At 40.4% G+C, this 17,427-nt stretch overlaps 1 protein-coding gene and 1 long non-coding RNA gene across 16 annotated transcripts in view; one reads left to right on the top strand and one right to left on the bottom strand.

Annotated features, from left to right (window-relative positions):
• Positions 1-17,427, top strand: part of LOC122409395 (xin actin-binding repeat-containing protein 2) — a 76,374-nt gene that overhangs the window by 53,420 nt on the left and 5,527 nt on the right. For 6 of the 14 annotated variants that reach the window (XM_043416925.1, XM_043416915.1, XM_043416918.1 and 3 more), the window contains 14 exons: positions 601-687; positions 1,052-1,150; positions 1,933-2,025; positions 2,519-2,614; positions 3,513-3,747; positions 4,081-4,152; positions 4,529-4,691; positions 5,407-5,516; positions 5,612-5,787; positions 6,145-6,361; positions 6,957-7,078; positions 7,978-8,154; positions 12,587-12,901; positions 14,205-14,456. In XM_043416925.1, coding sequence (XP_043272860.1) covers positions 601-687; positions 1,052-1,150; positions 1,933-2,025; positions 2,519-2,614; positions 3,513-3,747; positions 4,081-4,152; positions 4,529-4,691; positions 5,407-5,516; positions 5,612-5,787; positions 6,145-6,361; positions 6,957-7,078; positions 7,978-8,154; positions 12,587-12,901; positions 14,205-14,456 — 2,214 coding nt within the window. Of the gene's footprint in view, positions 1-600; positions 688-1,051; positions 1,151-1,932; positions 2,026-2,518; positions 2,615-3,512; positions 3,748-4,080; positions 4,153-4,528; positions 4,692-5,406; positions 5,517-5,611; positions 5,788-6,144; positions 6,362-6,956; positions 7,079-7,977; positions 8,155-12,240; positions 12,262-12,586; positions 12,902-14,204; positions 14,457-17,427 lie in introns of all 14 variants that reach the window. The other 8 variants (XM_043416922.1, XM_043416926.1, XM_043416924.1 and 5 more) reach the window with 6 other exon arrangements.
• Positions 860-4,531, bottom strand: LOC122409403 (uncharacterized). 2 transcript variants are annotated; one of them, XR_006260677.1, is made up of 3 exons: positions 4,024-4,531; positions 3,048-3,856; positions 860-2,945 (listed from the first exon to the last, which is right to left on the bottom strand). It is a non-coding gene; the product is annotated as an uncharacterized lncRNA (long non-coding RNA). The 2 variants fall into 2 exon arrangements; XR_006260678.1 differs by lacking the exon at positions 3,048-3,856.

The following is a 17,427-nucleotide window of genomic DNA, read 5'->3' on the forward strand; positions in this document are numbered from 1 at the left end:
AAAACTACATGATAATCCTGAATAAATTGTTTTATAATTATTTATAGAGTATTGTACGGTGGCTGCTAAAATTCCAAGGTGTATTTCCAGCTCGTTAGCTGTGCGTTTATTCCGTGGGATGCGGCCCCCCAATTAGTGTCAAGTCCATGCAGCTTCCGGTTCGATAAAACTATTTTTCGTCGTGGCGTGGGTCGCGCTTAGTTTCGAAAAGAAATTTATTTCTAAGAAGCCAAAAACATTGTTTTCGATCGATTCTCAAAGGAATTTCGACCTAACAAAATTGCCTTCCGGTTTTGGAGTGCAAATTTTGTTGAGCTTTCGCCGGAATTTCTAAACTCTTTTTTCTGTGCTTGCTTGTCAACCGCTTGAGCCCGTTTCCATCTTCTTCGTCGAACGAAGTACAAGTGCCTCGCGATCGAGGTGACAATTGGGGAAATAAAATTGTGGCTTTTAAACGGGAGCTGGAATACGTAAAATTATTTATATATTAACGCGACTCACGAGACGATGAGATTATAAATCATCGTCAAATCGACTAACTCGCTTCGTCAAAATTACATGTGTCAGCTGTGTTTTTCTTTTTTCTTTCATTACTAACAGTGCCGCAGCTTTGGCGACATATCGAACATGACAGACGTCGATCAATCGTCCTTCGGAATGTCGGAGCAGACTTCGGAAACTCAAGAGGTTCGTAAACTTCCAAAATTTTACCATCTTTTCTTCTTTCTCTCTCGCTCCATCCTTGATATTTCTTAATGCCAAGGAAAGGAACGAATGAAAAACAAAATTAATACACCGATTAAGTAATCTCTTGTATCGGTAAAACGCGACGAGGATAAGTCAATAATCGACAATCTCATACGTGCTGCTCCATTGATTTTATCTTTATTTGTTTTCCTTTTACAAACTTTTTTTTTCGATTATTCGTTATCATAAACCCTAACAAATCGTATCCAGTTTGATTAATTTCTGCTCTTCGAACTTTAATTTTAACAATCTAACTATCGGGCTACTTATGGCGGTGTGCGTGCGTGTGTGTGCATAATCGTAGAAGGCAAAGTCTATGGACGACTTGAGACTATGCCAGAGGGATTATTCGAAGCTCGCCAAAGAAGCAACCGTATTCGTCGGTGTGTCCGTCAAAGCCCTCGTAAGTAGTCCTGCGGCATGATATCGACGCGTGGCGTTCGTAGCGAGGGGGCTGTTTTTCAATTAATTTTTTCATCATTTTCATATTTTTATAATTTCCATATTATTTTCTTCGTTATTTTTTCTTTTATTCCATTTTATTTATTTATTTATTTAAAAAAAATTTCATATTTCGAGCTTCGTTCGTTCAAATTGCTTCCACTCGATCTTCGAATGCACCGCGCTTGGAACGATTCAACGTCGAAATAGTGAGAAGCTCGCAGTGAATGCGGGACTCGAAGAATGAAAAACGTCTCCCTTGTCCCCGATCGCCTCGAGCCGCTCGAGAACGCTGTGAAAGATGAAAATTATTTTAACATTTGTCTCCGCTCAACTAACATTTTGCACCGATCTCGAAAAATAGTGAAAAGATTCTCGAAAGAACAATCGATTTGCTCGCAATTCGAACTGATCGAATTGACGATTTGTGCAATCAATGAATTTGAATATAATCTTGATTAAATTGTCGCGTTTATTTGTAATTGAGACTTTTCGCGTGCGAGTGGTCAATCACCGAGTTCTCGTATCCGGCGAGCATGCGGCGTCACCAAAGTTCCGTAGTGCTTTTTCATTGTTTTATTTCCTCGTTCGATAACTAACACGCATATCATTTTTCTATCTTTTGTTTAATTCCATGGGATCCGTGCATGAAAACAAAAACATTGAAAACAAACAAAATTCTCCTAACCATATCGCCAAAAATTGCCTCGATATACCGACAATCGGTGGCACGAAAATGGACAGAGGGCTTCCTACTGTAGTTTGGCAAATTTAACAAGAGGCCTTGACGAGGAAATTCAGGATCGTTCCCACGCGAATCGACTACTCAAGTTCGAGGTAAGGCGGAGAGCGGGAAATTCGTAATGAAAATATCGTTGTTCGGCGTGTCAGTTGGCATCTCCGCGTCTATTTTTTTCTTTCGAATGAGAAAACGTCGCCTTTGTACCGAAGAGACGTCAAGATTACAAATAATTTATGAAATCGAAGGCGTTGGGAGGGGAAAAATGGGTGAGTTCCCGGTACAAACGGCGTTCGCGATAAGAGCGATTTTTTCGTATCTCTGTTTGATTCGCGCGGCGCATGCGCTCCGTTGGCAATTTGCCATGGAAATGGATGAATGTCAAGTGCAGCAGTCACGTTTATCGATTCGCGATTTACGAAAAGTCGATCCGTCCGTTAGAAAACCATTTGTCATTCCACTCCCATTTGTCGTGCTCGCCCAAACATTGCGGAATAATTTGAACAACGGATCGACGCGGCTTATAATCCTCGTGCGCAGCGTCGAAGTAAGTACGAAAATGTGAAAGAAAAATTTGTCTATAATTTACAGAAATCGAGCTTCAACAAATTTGACGCCCTCAGTAAGAAGTCGGTGCTCCACGTGCGCTCCTCCGATCCGGCCAAGGTCCAGCAACAACTGAATTCCGTGAGTACAATTATTCTCATCGTTCTTCACAATTTTTATTTTCCCTCAATCATTCGCACTTGCACTAGATTCGGAATGAATTTCTTTGCGATGTCTCTTTGTATGATGAGTAGACGTAGCTGAGGGTAGTTGCTTGAGTTTAAACATTCCTTCGGAAACGTCATTTTCATTAACTCTCACATATTTTCATTCCAGAGGAAAACGAAGAAAGAACGAATTTTTTATACGCTTTTTTCATGTGTCAGGGATAAACCGACTTCTTTATACAAATCAGGCCGTCACGCCGGTGCGGAGCATCGTTTCTTTTACCATGTGACGTAACGTACGCAGTCTGGAAAGAAAAAAATATGGGTCAGCGAGACACGAGCCAAAAATATTTATCTATTTCTTACGAGGGGATGGCTCAACGCGACGGCTGCTCTCTTGCCCTCACCATTTTTATTTATATACCCTCTTGCACTACTTCCGTCAACCGCCGCGACACATTTCTATAGTCCATACGTTCTCTTTTAAGCGTACGTTCCACTTGGAATTCGGAGTACCGAACAATTCGTACGAAAACGAATGAACGATCGTCTCATAACGTTGAAACACTTCTCGACCCCACCTCGGGGGAATAAATTCAACTCTATTCGAAGGGCAAATTGCCCAAATTCTCAGCACTTTCAATTAGGACCAAATTTCGGTGACACAACGAAAAATTGTCTTGTCGATGCTGTTCTGCGTTGACTCGGACGAACCTTGATCATTTTGTCATTTGAAAAATTAAACTAATTTCGTTAAATCGTTAAATTATTTAGCTATTTGAGTACCGAAAGAACGAAAATAATGATTTTTATGATTTTGAAAGCTCGTTTTTTTGAAGAAACGAATTGAACACGGTGCTTTGAAATTCTAGGTGGGCCAAAATGGCGACGCGAATCCGAACTGCCGCAGCTGCGGCAAGGTCGTATTCCAAATGGAACAAACAAAGGCCGAGGGCCTGGTTTGGCACAAAAATTGCTTCCGATGCGTCCAGTGCAGCAAACAGCTGAGCGTCGACAATTATCAGAGCCACGAAAGCACGCTGTACTGCAAGGCCCACTTTAAGGAGCTGTTTCAACCGAAACCGGTCGAGGAATCGGATCAACCTGGTAAGCGATCGAGCACTTTTCAACGAGGTCATATCCGATTAGCCGATTTTCATTTACCTCCGTTTCGATAGTAAGACCCAAAGTAGACTTCGACGAGAATTCTTTTTTCCTAAGCAGAAAAGTACGATTTTTTTCGATTTTTCGGGACGCCTTTTTACTCGGATACAGCTTCATCTCGTGAATTACAAGAGCGGTTGATCGAGTGTTTTTTTGAACAATTGAGAAATAAAATTAGACCTCAAGCCACTTCGGTGGCTCGTGAGGGAAAAAACTTACTCAAGATTGGAAATCCTCTTCTCCTCGAATGCGTTTCATTTTGTAAATCCTTCTTAGTGCGACCTCGAAAGCCGGAGATGATCATTCGAGAGAACCAGCCCAAAGAATTGCCGCCTGACGTGGTCAGAGGTAAACCGTTGATTTTGTTGCGACGAGAAACAAATCGTAAGAGATCCAGGTTTCTCGGCGTTATAACACAATTAAGGATTGGACGTGACGAGAACGATTTGAGCTTGTTTACTCCTAGCGAGCATACTAAAAAAATTAATCAAAAGTGGACGAGATCCTCGTGGTTCAGGGCAGTCCACGTTACAATGCATCGATCGAGATATGAGAAAATTTAATCCTCTGGTTTTATCGTGAATTGTCTAACGCATTTTTTACCCTCTAACAGCCTTTTTCAATAATCCTCACGTCGAGAAAACGAATGGAATATCTTCAGGAATTAGCCTCAAAACTTGTGAATAATCGTTATCCCTCAATAAAATTCCGATCCATTTCGCAGCCTCCGACAAACCTGATCTTGGACTCGAAGAACTCTCGGCACTCAACGTCAAGTCGCGATTCCAAGTATTCGAGAAAACTACCAACGACACCAATAACGAGATCGAGAGATCGCCTTCTCAGGTCGTCAAGAGATCACCGAGCATACTCAGCAAACTCGCTAAGTAAGCTACGCTTTTTTACGCAGAAAAATCCAGTCGGTCGACGCTCCATTTCGAGAAACAATCAATTGTATATATCGAGAGCCTCGAATTTCATCCGTCTAAATTTCCATTCCTCATTAACGGCTCGAACCAGTCCCCGTGGGCATTAAAATTTCAAAATTTTCAGTAGGAACATCGCCTTGAGAAAAATGGTGATGGCTCAATGAAACTTTTAAAATACATTTTCTGACATATATTTTCTATTTCAATTTTAAAATCCATTTAGTTCAGCCGTTTTTTTAGTAAATCACTTCCAAACTTGGGATATTTAACATGGGCAATCAGGCCCCATTTTTTCGATATTCAAAAACCAATAAAAAAATGGTGATATAAGTTAGAAAAAGGACTGCTCCAAAGAACATGTGTGCAAAATTGGAGGTCGTTTAATTCTGCCATTTTTAAATATTTCACATATAAATTCCACCCAAAAATGACGTATTTTGGGGGGTTAATCGCGTGCAACCAAAGCAAACAGGGTTTACATAATCCAGATAACTTGGATAAAAACAATCAAATTCGTATTTACAAAACGTCACTTAACGCGAAGCTGATGTTCCTCCTTAAACGCAGAAGTTATTTTCTGTTCTCCCCGATCGTTCGTTCTCCAATTTTCTGAGCTGTGCTGAAAACCCGAAAGTTTCTGAGTTACAAAAAATTAATGAAACGTTTTTTACAGATTTCAAGCAAAAGGAATGGACATTGGAGTTGCTGACGATTCGCTCAACGGTATCCCATACGAGGAGTCGAGCGAGAGTGAGGAAGAAGAAGAAATCGAAGATTCCGAAGGTATTTTACGAAAAAAATACTTGAAAAAGTACGGCCCGTCTAAAATCCATAAAGTTATGCCTCAACGACCGTATTTGTTTTCCTTCGCATTTCAGATATGGACAACGAGATCGTGAAAGCCAAACGTACAACCCGCGAAAGACCGATAAGCTTTACCAAGATGGATGACATAAAAAATCGATGGGAGTGCACAAGTCAGCAGGGGAGACGCGAATCACAGCGTGAAGCAAGAAAAGAAGAAATTGCCGGCATAAGATCGAGATTATTCATGGTCGGTGGAGAAAAAAAAACGAAAAAAAGAATCATTTCGAGACGAGAAAACGAATTGACGTTAAATGTCGAAACGGGGAAAATTCATATGAAAATATTTTCAAAAAGATGGTTCTCGTCTGCTAATATTGAATTTTGAACAATCTTATTTTCAAAATTTTCTTATTTTTTATGTTATCAATGTTTACATGAAATTTGGATTAAAAGACGAAATTTTGCTCTGCCATACGGTGAAAAGTTGAGAAACCAACTCATTTTAAAAAATTTTTCAACATTATTCAACATTTTAAAAAATGTTGAGCCCCCCTACGTCGCTTTGCAACCAAAATAAATGTGATTTTGAAACTATTGTCACCAGGGAAAACAGGGAAAAATGAAAGAGATGTATCAGCAGGCGGTTGCCGAAAGCGAACGAATCACGAAGGCAGCTCCGACCGAGGAAATTCAGCACTCGACTCACGCTCGTTCTATCAAAGAAAGATTCGAGAGAGGCGAGCCGATAGCTCCTTCAGACGGTGAAGCTGAGGCTAATAAACTCAAACAAGAAAAACCGGACGAGGAAGTTATCGCTGCTGGTAAACTAGACTGCACGATCATTTTTTTTCCATGTTTTCCCCTATTTATCCGTGAATGCAACTTTGATGGAGATCAAATCCGATTTCTTGCTTCAACGCAATTTCCATTTAAACGTTCAAACCAATTTTTAAAATCCATGCCAATTCAATTTTCATTTCTTTTTATTAAAAAAAAAATAAAAAAAAATTAGAGAAAGACACTGCTGCTGTGACGATGCAACTTGCTTATTCTTCACATTTCATATATTAATTTTATTAGATTTTGAATTTATTCGCAATCGCGAGTAATTATCATAAATAAATTTTTCTCCTTCGCATGAATCTCAACGAGTTAATGCGCGGAAGAATTTCTCGCGGCAGTTAGTCCAGTCCAAAGACTCTTCGAGGCCTTAAAGTCCGAGCGCAGTCCACGTTTGAACGAGCGGAGGAGAATTAGGCTCGAGAAATGTGGTTCAAGCTCCTTGCCAAGAATAAAAAAATAAATATATATATACATATATATATTAGGGTCTTACATTGAGGGAGCTACACACGGACATTTTGATGACGCGAACAGAGCCGTGCCGCTGATTCAAGTACCAATTCGTTTTCTCAGGTATAAGCAGAAAATCGCGATCTCTATTTTTGGAACTGGACGCTTCGGCCGCCAAGACCGGGCGACCCGTTACGCCTGTCAACCCGAAGACACCTACCGATGTATCCAGACGCGCGAGAGATGTAAGTTTATGCTTGTTACGTTAATTTACATCGTATACTGCGCGTTGCTCAAAAGTGACGCACGGAAAAGAAGGCGGATGTTAGACGAATGCGAGAACTTTTCGGTTGATATAAAATACTAGAAATAAAATTTTCATATCATTTCGAGAAAATGGAATGGCGATTGACTCCAAAAGCGAATGAGCTTGTCAACGGTATCCGGGAGCTTCGTCGACGTAACCATCGAAATATTTTTTGCTACTTTTTCTGATTTTGATCAAATTTCAGTAGCGCTCGAAACGTTCTAAATTTTTATTCGCTCAGCGAACTTTCTGAAAAGTTATTCGGAGTCTTCATTCGGAGAATATTTGCTTCGACGAATAATCAGACAGTTTGGTTTTCTCAAATTGGTAAAAAGTGCAGGATTCCTCCAAGGCCTCCCAAGCCCTTTTTCAATTTTCTAGAAACTTTCTCGAAACCTCAAGTCCCGCGGATTTGGCACAGGTTTTCACGTACAGATTTGACACACTGTTTTCAAACGAACGCTTCCGAAGGCTGCTCTCGAACTAATTTCAATACAAAATCAACGAAAAGAGGAAATTGAAGAAAAAAAATGTTCAACGGAAGAACAAACGTCCGACTATTCGTCGGAGCATTTTTGATGAATCACTCTGTCAACAAGCCTTTTGGCAGCTTCATTCTCGCACATCGGTTTCAAAATTCGCCGGCTGATTCTTTGCAATTTTTTTTACCAACTGCCAAGAAAGCTTTGTCCGAGCATTTGAATACTTTATTCGAATAAACAATTGAGAATTTCGCGTCAATTAGAAGCATCGCGTGACCTTTTCAATGAATCGCAATAGACTTGAATTTTTTAATGATTGAATTTTGTAAAATGGACAATTGAAAACGGAAAAAAGGCGTTCATGGGGCGTCAGGTATCGGACGATGTCGTCCGTAGTACGGACCAGACGGAGGAAGTTCAGGTCGAGACATCGGACATCACGAACAAATTCAAGTTCTTCGAGACGTACCGGGAGCCGGCAAAGGAGCGAAAGACTTTTCGAATAACTCCACCTCGGGAGGACCAAGTGAAGGTTCGCCACGAAGCGTGCGGATTTGGTGTTGTTTTTGGGCTAGCATAAAAGCGAGCGTCAACGAAACGTTTAAATTACCAGGACTCCGAGTGAAAATAAACCGAGAAATTCGATTAGCGATCGCTAATTAAAGAAGATTCTCGTTAATCTTAGTATCGCGGGAATGAGAAATAAGAATACATGTTTTGCTCTAACGATGCATGAACCGCACGAGCTTTTATGAGAGTTGAACTAACGGAAGGAGAGAAAAAGAGGCAGCGAATCGGGAGAGGGGGGTGGAAGAAATTCTCTTTAATTAAACGATCAAACAGTGACGCTCTTTGTCCGAAAACGCGGAACGAAATCGCTCGCTAAATCGGACCCTCGTCGAATGGCTTTTTTTCATAAAATAGTCGAGAACCCCTGGGAAACATCCGAGAGAAAGACGGTGCCGAGTTTTCAAGAACGATCGAAAAGGATCGTCCCGACGATCTTTCGACGTGAGAACCCCTGGTTCACAAAGGGGGAGCTCCCGAAGGTCGTTTCGTGGCTTTTTTCGTGCGAATAAAGAGCTCGAATTAATTTCGCTTTTAATTCCAACTGCAGAGCGACGAATATCCAAGGAATTGTTATTCTTTCAAGTCTTTTTCGTCACGTAGCCCAAATTATGGTCTTTACAATGTTCAATTTTCATTCCGGATGCGATTTTCGTGAGGGGAATTTGTAAATCAGCGATAAACACGCACAGAAACGTTCGCCAGACTGTTTCGTTGCATTCGAAAACGGCGAATCATTCGAGCGTTAAACTGTGAAGAGAATTCACTCCGAAATCTAATTACTCGATATATAAGCGATTCGTCAAGTAATATTTCCTCGATGGATAATTTATCGACGGTGGCCTCGTTTCGAAAAAATCCGGTTCTCCAACTGTCAGAGCGCCACCATATGGTCAATGCGAAACAGTTTGATTCTAATCGCGACTCCTGCCGCTTTTCCACAGTTCGTCCGAGAGCTGTAATTACGCCGACGGAACAAGCACGAGTAAGAATAACCGGAAGATTAGGAGCGAGAAAAAAAGCGATTAATCATCGTTCTCTTTGAAATTTACTTACGGACGTCTGTAAATCATTCTTGACGAAGTTACGAGGCGATAAATGTAACGTCGATTGGTTAGAACATTAAGCGCGATTTGACGTCGGCTGAAATGATGGAAAAAATTCGCGATTCCAATGGCGAACAATTTGTCATCAGATTTCTTCCAAAACTCGCACATTCCTCGCGATAATTCGAGCAAAAGTATCGTATTTTGAGGGAATGAGAAAAAACGAAGGATCACGCGCTCAACAGAGGACAGCACTTGATTTCTCGACTGCCCTTGAACCTCGCATGGTCAGCCATAGCTTTACCGTTAGTATTCCTACATCCTTCCATTCGTGATTCGTGAAGAGCGGAGCATCCAGAAGCGAAAGAGCGAGAAACCGGCGAGATAGGGAGGGACGGAGGGGGAGAAAGAGAAGAAAAAAGTGAGACTGAGGCTCAACCACCGGCCACCCAGTAACGCACGCTCGCGCTCGCGCCGCACAGTGTACTCTCGTGCTCCTTCAAACAAAGAAACGCGGAGAAACATTGGAGCGAGCCACGCCGGTATATATAGCGAGAGAACAAATTCTGTACGCGGTTGAAATTTTATTCTTTTTTCATTGGTCTCCGAGAAAGCGGCGCTGACAAAAGTCGATCGTTTCGGACCTCGGTCAGCGAGTATCGTCATCAAAACTTCAGTCATAAGTCAAAGAAAATTCAGTTTTTTTCGGTCAGGTGTGCAGTGAACTTTTGGTGCGTTTGACTGCGATGACTGAGGTAAAAAACTACTTTTAACACTGATTTTCTCCGTTCCTTTCGACGTACTGATAAATAAAACACGATTTTACGCCGAAATAACTCTTTCTGAAAAACCTGCGAGGCGTTTGACGTTTTTCAATACAATTGCAACTCGGTACTCGCGTTCAAACTTTTGCTATAGCGCAAGCGGAGTCGTGTCGCATCAATGCACTCGCCACAGCTATATTTTATGATTATTCCGATTCTTTTGATTCGATCCTCTCGTTGTGAGGAACCGAATTTCCAAGTGAAAACAAATGAAAGTTGTCCTGATGAGAATTCGCGTCTTGAATTCTCCACAAAAGATCCAATTCCAATGGAAATTATTTTTCTCTCCCTACACCATGATGACGATCCCCGTCGAGTATTCGATTCGTATGAAAATCGGGAGAGAAAGAAATTCTCCACAAACTCTGCACGAAATTCGTAATTCGTGCGCGACTCCCATTTATTGAAATTCAACAATTCGAAAAAAAAATGAACGAATAAATCGGTGCGAATGTGGAACGAAATTTACGAGATTTAAATAGCTGGATATATCCCTCGTCATCCGTGAGAGCATTATCGCGTTGAAATTGTTCGTTCGTTTGCGAGAATCGAGAGAGATAGCGAGGAAGAGAAAAAAGAGATTATGCACGTCCTACGAACGAGCGGGTTTCCTGTAGCCATTTGTGCCAACGACTCGCATGTATGAATTTCATCCGAGAAGCACACACGAGAGATCTTCTCCGGAATGAAGCGAGTCTCCATCTCTCTCCCTCCTACCTTCTCTCTTCGGTTTCTTCCTCTTTCTCTCGGTGAAGATACCGAAGATGAATTTTCTTTTCCACCGCGAGAATACATTTTTTTTCGAAAGTTTGCACGACACATTTTTATGGCTTCTGTACGGGATTTGCGATAACGGTACGCGGATGTAACGAGACTCCTGTCATTAAACTGAATCATAACGCGTGAAGAGAGACAACGAAATACCTCGGAACCGGAGTTACGAGAGAGAGAGAGAGAGAGATAAGTCGGGACGAGAAAAATAAAACAAACCAAGAGAATATATGAAATCATGAAAAAGTTGTATTTCAATCACGCCCGAACGAGGGTAAACTCCGCTCACTGGATTTCGTGACTCAAAACCTTCTGTCATCTTCCATATTTTTCTCAACTCGTATTGCATTTTTTCTTCGTTCCCACGACAAAGTTTCGAGGATTTTGCTCAGGAATTCGATTTTTACGTTCGTCATTCCGATCGAAAGGTGAAGAATAAAAAAACCCTTTTTTGACAACTTTCATTACTGAATTTGATCGAATGCTTTGCGCCTCATCGTGTTTCGAGTCGAATTGAAAACTCTCCACATTATTCTGTATTACAAAGAAAAATGCACAAAAACTTGAAGTTTTTTTAAAAATATAAACTAAAACTTTGACGCAGCTCGGAATTTATTAGCATTTCATAAATTTTATTATAAATTCCACGACGTTGGGTGACGTCATAAGTCGTTTGGGAAGCGAGAATGCATTGAATATGTTGTATACGGTTTATGTGGGAGCTCGAGTGAGGCACCGGGGCAGACGAGTTATAAAAGGGTCTGAAGGGATACGCGGGGGATTCCGGTTCGAGTCGAGAGAAGAGAGAAGGATAGAGAAAGAGAGAAAGGGAAAGAAAAGGACAAAGCGAGAGGACCCACACACCCTGTAATCCTTTGGTACCGCGTACAAAAATTTCACAGCTCGATACTCTTTGTCAAGCGGATTATTTCTCGAGCCAATGAAAAAACAGTCCAATTCTTTTCGTTTCTATACAAATATTAATGGAAAAGCTTCAGCGTTATTATGGTCCATTAAACCTCCTTTGGGCCTTTGAACTTTCGTTTTGATAGGCGCTGAGTTTTGTGTCGTTCTTCATAAAAGTTAGCCTCGACGAGGTTACGAATTATTCGAATCAAAATGAAACTATACTGGTCCAATCAAAATGCAGAAATGGAGCAACTTTCAAGTAGAAATCTGAAAACTGATGACGCTGAATCGAACGGTGTACATTTTTTTGCGATCGACCCCCGGCAACATCGAAAAAATATTGAAAGTTTGGAACCCTCGATACTCAAAAACTGTTGGCTCGATTGAAAAAATACTTGTACCAACGTTTTTGGATGCTTGGTGGGTGGTTTTTCGAGAATGAAATTTATTGTCACAATTGCTGTATTTTGGCTAAACGCTTTTCACTCTTGTTCCAAAAAGCTTCCGGCCAAGGTTCAACAGGTACGAAAGTAATTGAGATTTTAGTGTTTTTTGTCATTAACTTTCGATGATCGGTCCGATCGTCGGACACTGATTTAGTGTGTTTTTCGTTTTGATTGAACTAAACAGTGAGAAAATAATTGTGGATCGTTCGATGCGGAAGAATGAGAAGGAAAAGAATGTTTGAACGACTTTTTTTCCTTCGAAATTTCAGGAAAAAATATGGTATCGGAATTGAGTTTTCACGATTATTTCCCTCGTAACTTTGTGCCGAATGGAGTGCCTTCAAACTATTTTTTCCGCTTCTTTCGCGCCCTGTTAATGTTCTTCGTACGATCGAAAACAGATGAGCTCGCCGGATCGTGAGATTTATCGGGATCCGGATGTCGTTCGAGCCGACGACAGAGTCAACGAGGTCGTTCGTACCGACACGGCCCGCAAGATGCTCTCAATCTTCAGGCAAATGGAGGAAAAAGCAACCAAGGAGGATATACCGGATGGACCTAAACCACTGAAGTGCTTCACTCCACCGCCTGAGGACAAATTTGCAAAGGCAACGGCTTCCGCCTCTGAAGATGAGGAGGACGAAGAAGGCGAAGAGACGGAGGACGACGAGAGCGCCGAGGAGAGAGACCCCAATTATGTCAGAGCTTCCGATAAGGTAACTATTTCAAAATCATCGATAAATCATTTATACCAAATCTGTGCTTTTACAACAACAATACTCACGAAAATTAACACTTCAGGAATTAGTGATCGTTTGTTTTTAAGGAGGAACATCAGCTTCACGTAAAGTCACGTTATTTAAATACGAATTTGATTGTTTTTATCCAAGTTATCGAGGTTATGTAAACTCTGGTTGCTTCGTTTGTACGGAATTAACCTCCAAAAATACGTCATTTTTGGGTGGGATTTATGTGAAATTTATATGTGGATTTATGCGAGGAAAATGGCAGAATTAAACGACCTCCAATTTTGCACACACGTTCTTTAGAGTTCAAACTGTCGAACAGTCCTTTTTTCTAACTTATCACCATTTTTTTAAATTGGTTTTTGAGTATCGAAAGATGGGGCCTGTTGGAGTTATTGCCCATGCAAAGGTGTTGAACATTCCAAGTTTGGAAATGATTTACTAAAAACGGCTGAATGAAATCTCAAGGATGAAATGAAATTTTCATCCTTGATAATTTATAACGAAGAATCAGTTTTCGCAAAATAGTGACAGGCAGTTTTAACAATCGAATGAAAGCAACAGTGGAACGTTAAACGTTCAACACTTTCAGACCTTTTATTGTACGGGGGATTTTAAATGAATAATTGATTTTTTAACGATGTCAACAGCACGATAAGAAGGCTATAAAAGAACAATGAGTTTATTATGAAAGAGTATTGAAACCCTTGTTTTTTGAGAGATTTTAAAACGAGGATATAGTTTGAACAATTTTCAAAGCCGAATGTGAGTAAAAACGAAGGCTTCGTTGTTGAGAGAATTCGGGAAACGTTTTTCAGTGGATTTTTCAAGGAAGGTCTGTCTTTCCAAGTTTTTTATTCAAGCTTTCAGGTTGTATAGTTTCAAGAAGCAAACAAAGTAAAAATGAGAAATTAACCGTTACGAAAATCTTGATTGTTACGTTTTCGAGGAATTTTTGATGAAGGATTAATTTTCAATATTACTTCCAATCTTCATTATTTCAATAATTTCTCGAGGGGCTGTAAAAAGTCAATACAAAATAAAAGCAAATAATTGAAGATTGATAACAGAGTTGAAAACCAGCGAGGAGCAAAAACAAATGATCGTTGCAACATTTTTTATTTTGAGAGGTTTTGACCGACGTCAATAATGTTAAAAGTCAAACAAGCGGAAAATACGAATTTTCATATCAAAAAAATTCGATTCGTTAATTTTATTTAAAAGATTTTGAGAAATGTTTTATTTTTTATTGACGTTAATGAAATTTGTTGAGGTGGAGGACGAATTTTTGAAGCAAGCGAAAAACGCGGCACGAGCGAAGACTCTGCGCGCGAAATTCGAACAGTGGGAAACGACCGACGGTAAAGTTTCGAGTCATCACGTAGCCGAGATGGATATGGCGCAGGGTAATGGTGATCAGGCAAGCATAGAGTCGGCGAGCAGTCTCAGAGCTCGCTTCGAATCGCTGGGCTCGCAACCCGCCGAGGCCCCACGAGCCCAAAAAGTCAAAGTCAATAGATTTGTGGTAAGTTTCACTATGTTTTTTACCTTTTTTTCATTTGCTCTAACTATTTATCCTTTGTACGTGTATTCCAGCATCAAAAATACACAAATATTCCTCACTACCAAAATGCCCACTCGTGAGAATAATACGCACGAATTTTTCTGCATTTCGACTACAACAATTCTTCACCTTCGATTTTCGTTTCAAAAATTTTTTAAATTTCGACAGTAACAATTTTTTTCGAATTCTTTTCAAATATTTCTACACTCTTACATTGAAAATCATTTTTAAAAAACTTTTATTCATTAAATTGTTGGAAAGCAGTTTTGCCACGACGCTGAAAAAAAAATTCATTCAAAACATCAACAAAAATTCATATATTTCAATCAATGATTTTTAAAAACGATTTTTCGTTCCACAAGTTTTATCTCAACACATTCCCCCTCGACAAATCCTTCGATTCGCTTAAAGAAAATGAACAAACGAATTTTCGTTGCACGATTATTCCCTTATTGAATGTTCCCATTTCTATTAATTCTTCGACTCCCATTTTGAAAAATTGGCTTGCAACGTGACCGATACTTGGATCGAATTTTGACAAAACTAGGGATAAACTTCCGAAAAGCTCATACCCCCAATCAATTTGAAATTTGGTATACTTGTGTATTTCGACGCGCTGATTACGAATATGATATGCAAAATGGCCGCATTTTTCATTTTCAAGGTCAAATTTCGAAAAAAACGATTTTTCTAACGTACTTTACGTTTATCGTGATAAATATAGATTTTAGAGAAAAATATTTTAGATAAAAGTTGTAGGTCATAAAAAAATAGACATTTATTATTCAGTACATAATTCGTGTAGAAGCAGTATTTAAGAGTATGGATCAGTCGACTAACCTCACTTGAAATTTTCGAAATCGAAATTCTTTGACACAGTTTGACCGATTAAAAAAAGGCTCCGTCAGCCTACGCAGGACGATGGCAAAAATCGACTGACAGAGCCTTTTTTTAATCGGTCAAATTGTGTCAAAGAATTTCGATTTCGAAATTTGCAGCTATCTCTCTCGCACTCACGGTTGCGATATACCGACTGATCCATCCTCTTAAGGAGAAAAACACGAAAACGTTCCAGAATCTCTATATTTCGCCAAACTCCATTAGTTTCGATATTATGATTTACTTACGCGCTTTACCACGAGAAGGTTAAAGTTTGGTCTTAAAAATGCATTTTTTTTTTGGGTTTTTTTATTTTTATGATTTTATTTGTAGTTCTGAAGATTTCCATTCATACACCCACTTATTCCCATCCGCACGCAAACACGGACACTCGAGCACATACATACGCGCGCGCGCGCACAGATGCGTAAATAATGAAAAAAAATGACGTTGGGAACCACCTCAGGTTTGAATATTATTTTCTGGTCCAAAACGATTTTCACGAACTCAGGTTCGAGCCACTTGAGATTTCAATAGTATGTCCAAACCCAAAACAGTACGATGAGTAACAGGAGAATGGGCACCGTTGGGCGGGTCTGGAGCATCTTTGGATGTGTGTGGAATCGTTGGGTGGGTCTGAAGCACTTTTGGATATGTGTGGAATCGTTGGGCGGGTCTGGAGCATTTTTGGTTGTGTGGAATCGTTGGGCGGGTCTGAAGCACTTTTGGATGTGTGTGGAATCGTTGAGCGGGTTTGGAGCATCTTTGGATGTGTGTGGAATCGTTGGGCGGGTCTGAAACACTTTTGGATGTGTGTGGAATCGTTGGGCAGGTCTGGAGCATCTGCGGATGTGTGTGGAATCGTTGGGCGGGTCTGAAGCACTTTTGGATGTGTGTGGAATCGTTGGGCGGGTCTGGAGCATCTTTGGATGTGTGGAATCGTTGGGCGGGTCTGAAGCACTTTTGGATGTGTGTGGAATCGTTGGGCAGGTCTGGAGCATATTTGGATGTGTGTGGAATCGTTGGGTGGGTCTGAAGCACTTTTGGATATGTGTGGAATCGTTGGGCGGGTCTGGAGCATTTTTGGATGTGTGGAATCGTTGGGCGGGTCTGAAGCACTTTTGGATGTGTGTGGAATCGTTGAGCGGGTTTGGAGCATCTTTGGATGCGTGTGGAATCGTTGAGTGGGTCTGAAGCACTTTTGGATGTGTGTGGAATCGTTGGGCAGGTCTGGAGCATCTGCGGATGTGTGTGGAATCGTTGGGTGGGTCTGAAGCACTTTTGGATGTGTGTGGAATCCTTGGGCGGGTCTGGAGCATCTTTAGATGTAGTGTAGTTTTCCCATCATATATAAATTTTCAACAATTTTCGCATTTATCTCCGAAACCACTGGTTCTATACAAAAAATGTATAGAACCAAAAATGTCCATTACTTAATGGCCTACAACTTTTATCTAAAACATTTTTCTCTAGCGTCAATATTTATCACAATAAACGCGAAAACCCCTGAAAAAATCATTTTTTTTCGAGATTTGACCTTGAAAATAAAAAATGCGGCCATTTTGCCTATCATATTCGTAATCAGCGCGTCAAAATACATGAGTATACCAAATTTCAAATCGATCTGGGGTATGGGCTTTTCGGAAGTACACCCAAAATGCGAGTCGAAGTGTTAACTCCCTCGATCCCAAACCCATAATACAAGGCTGATATTTACGTTTTGCCAATGCGTTTGACCGTTAAATGTTGTTACACCCACGATTCATTCGTACAATATTAATGTGTGTTGTGTGTGCGTGTGTCTGTGTGTTTATTTATTCTTCCGTTACGTGGTCTCGTCCTTAATAATTCACAAAATAAAGCTGCTGGAATGATATGATTTGTTTTTAGATAATTATGTATATACAATATTACCGCAAATGCGTTAAACGAGTGTATGTTGTACGAAGCACGTAACACGATGTGACTTAGCGAGCCTTCGTTTCGTTTCGTTTCGTTTTATAGCCGTTAATTACTTGAAAAATGGAGTACTCGATTTAGCGAGCTTTGTTCA

Source organism: Venturia canescens, chromosome 4 (genome assembly GCF_019457755.1).
Source record: "Venturia canescens isolate UGA chromosome 4, ASM1945775v1, whole genome shotgun sequence".
Taxonomy (NCBI): Eukaryota; Metazoa; Arthropoda; class Insecta; order Hymenoptera; family Ichneumonidae; genus Venturia; species Venturia canescens.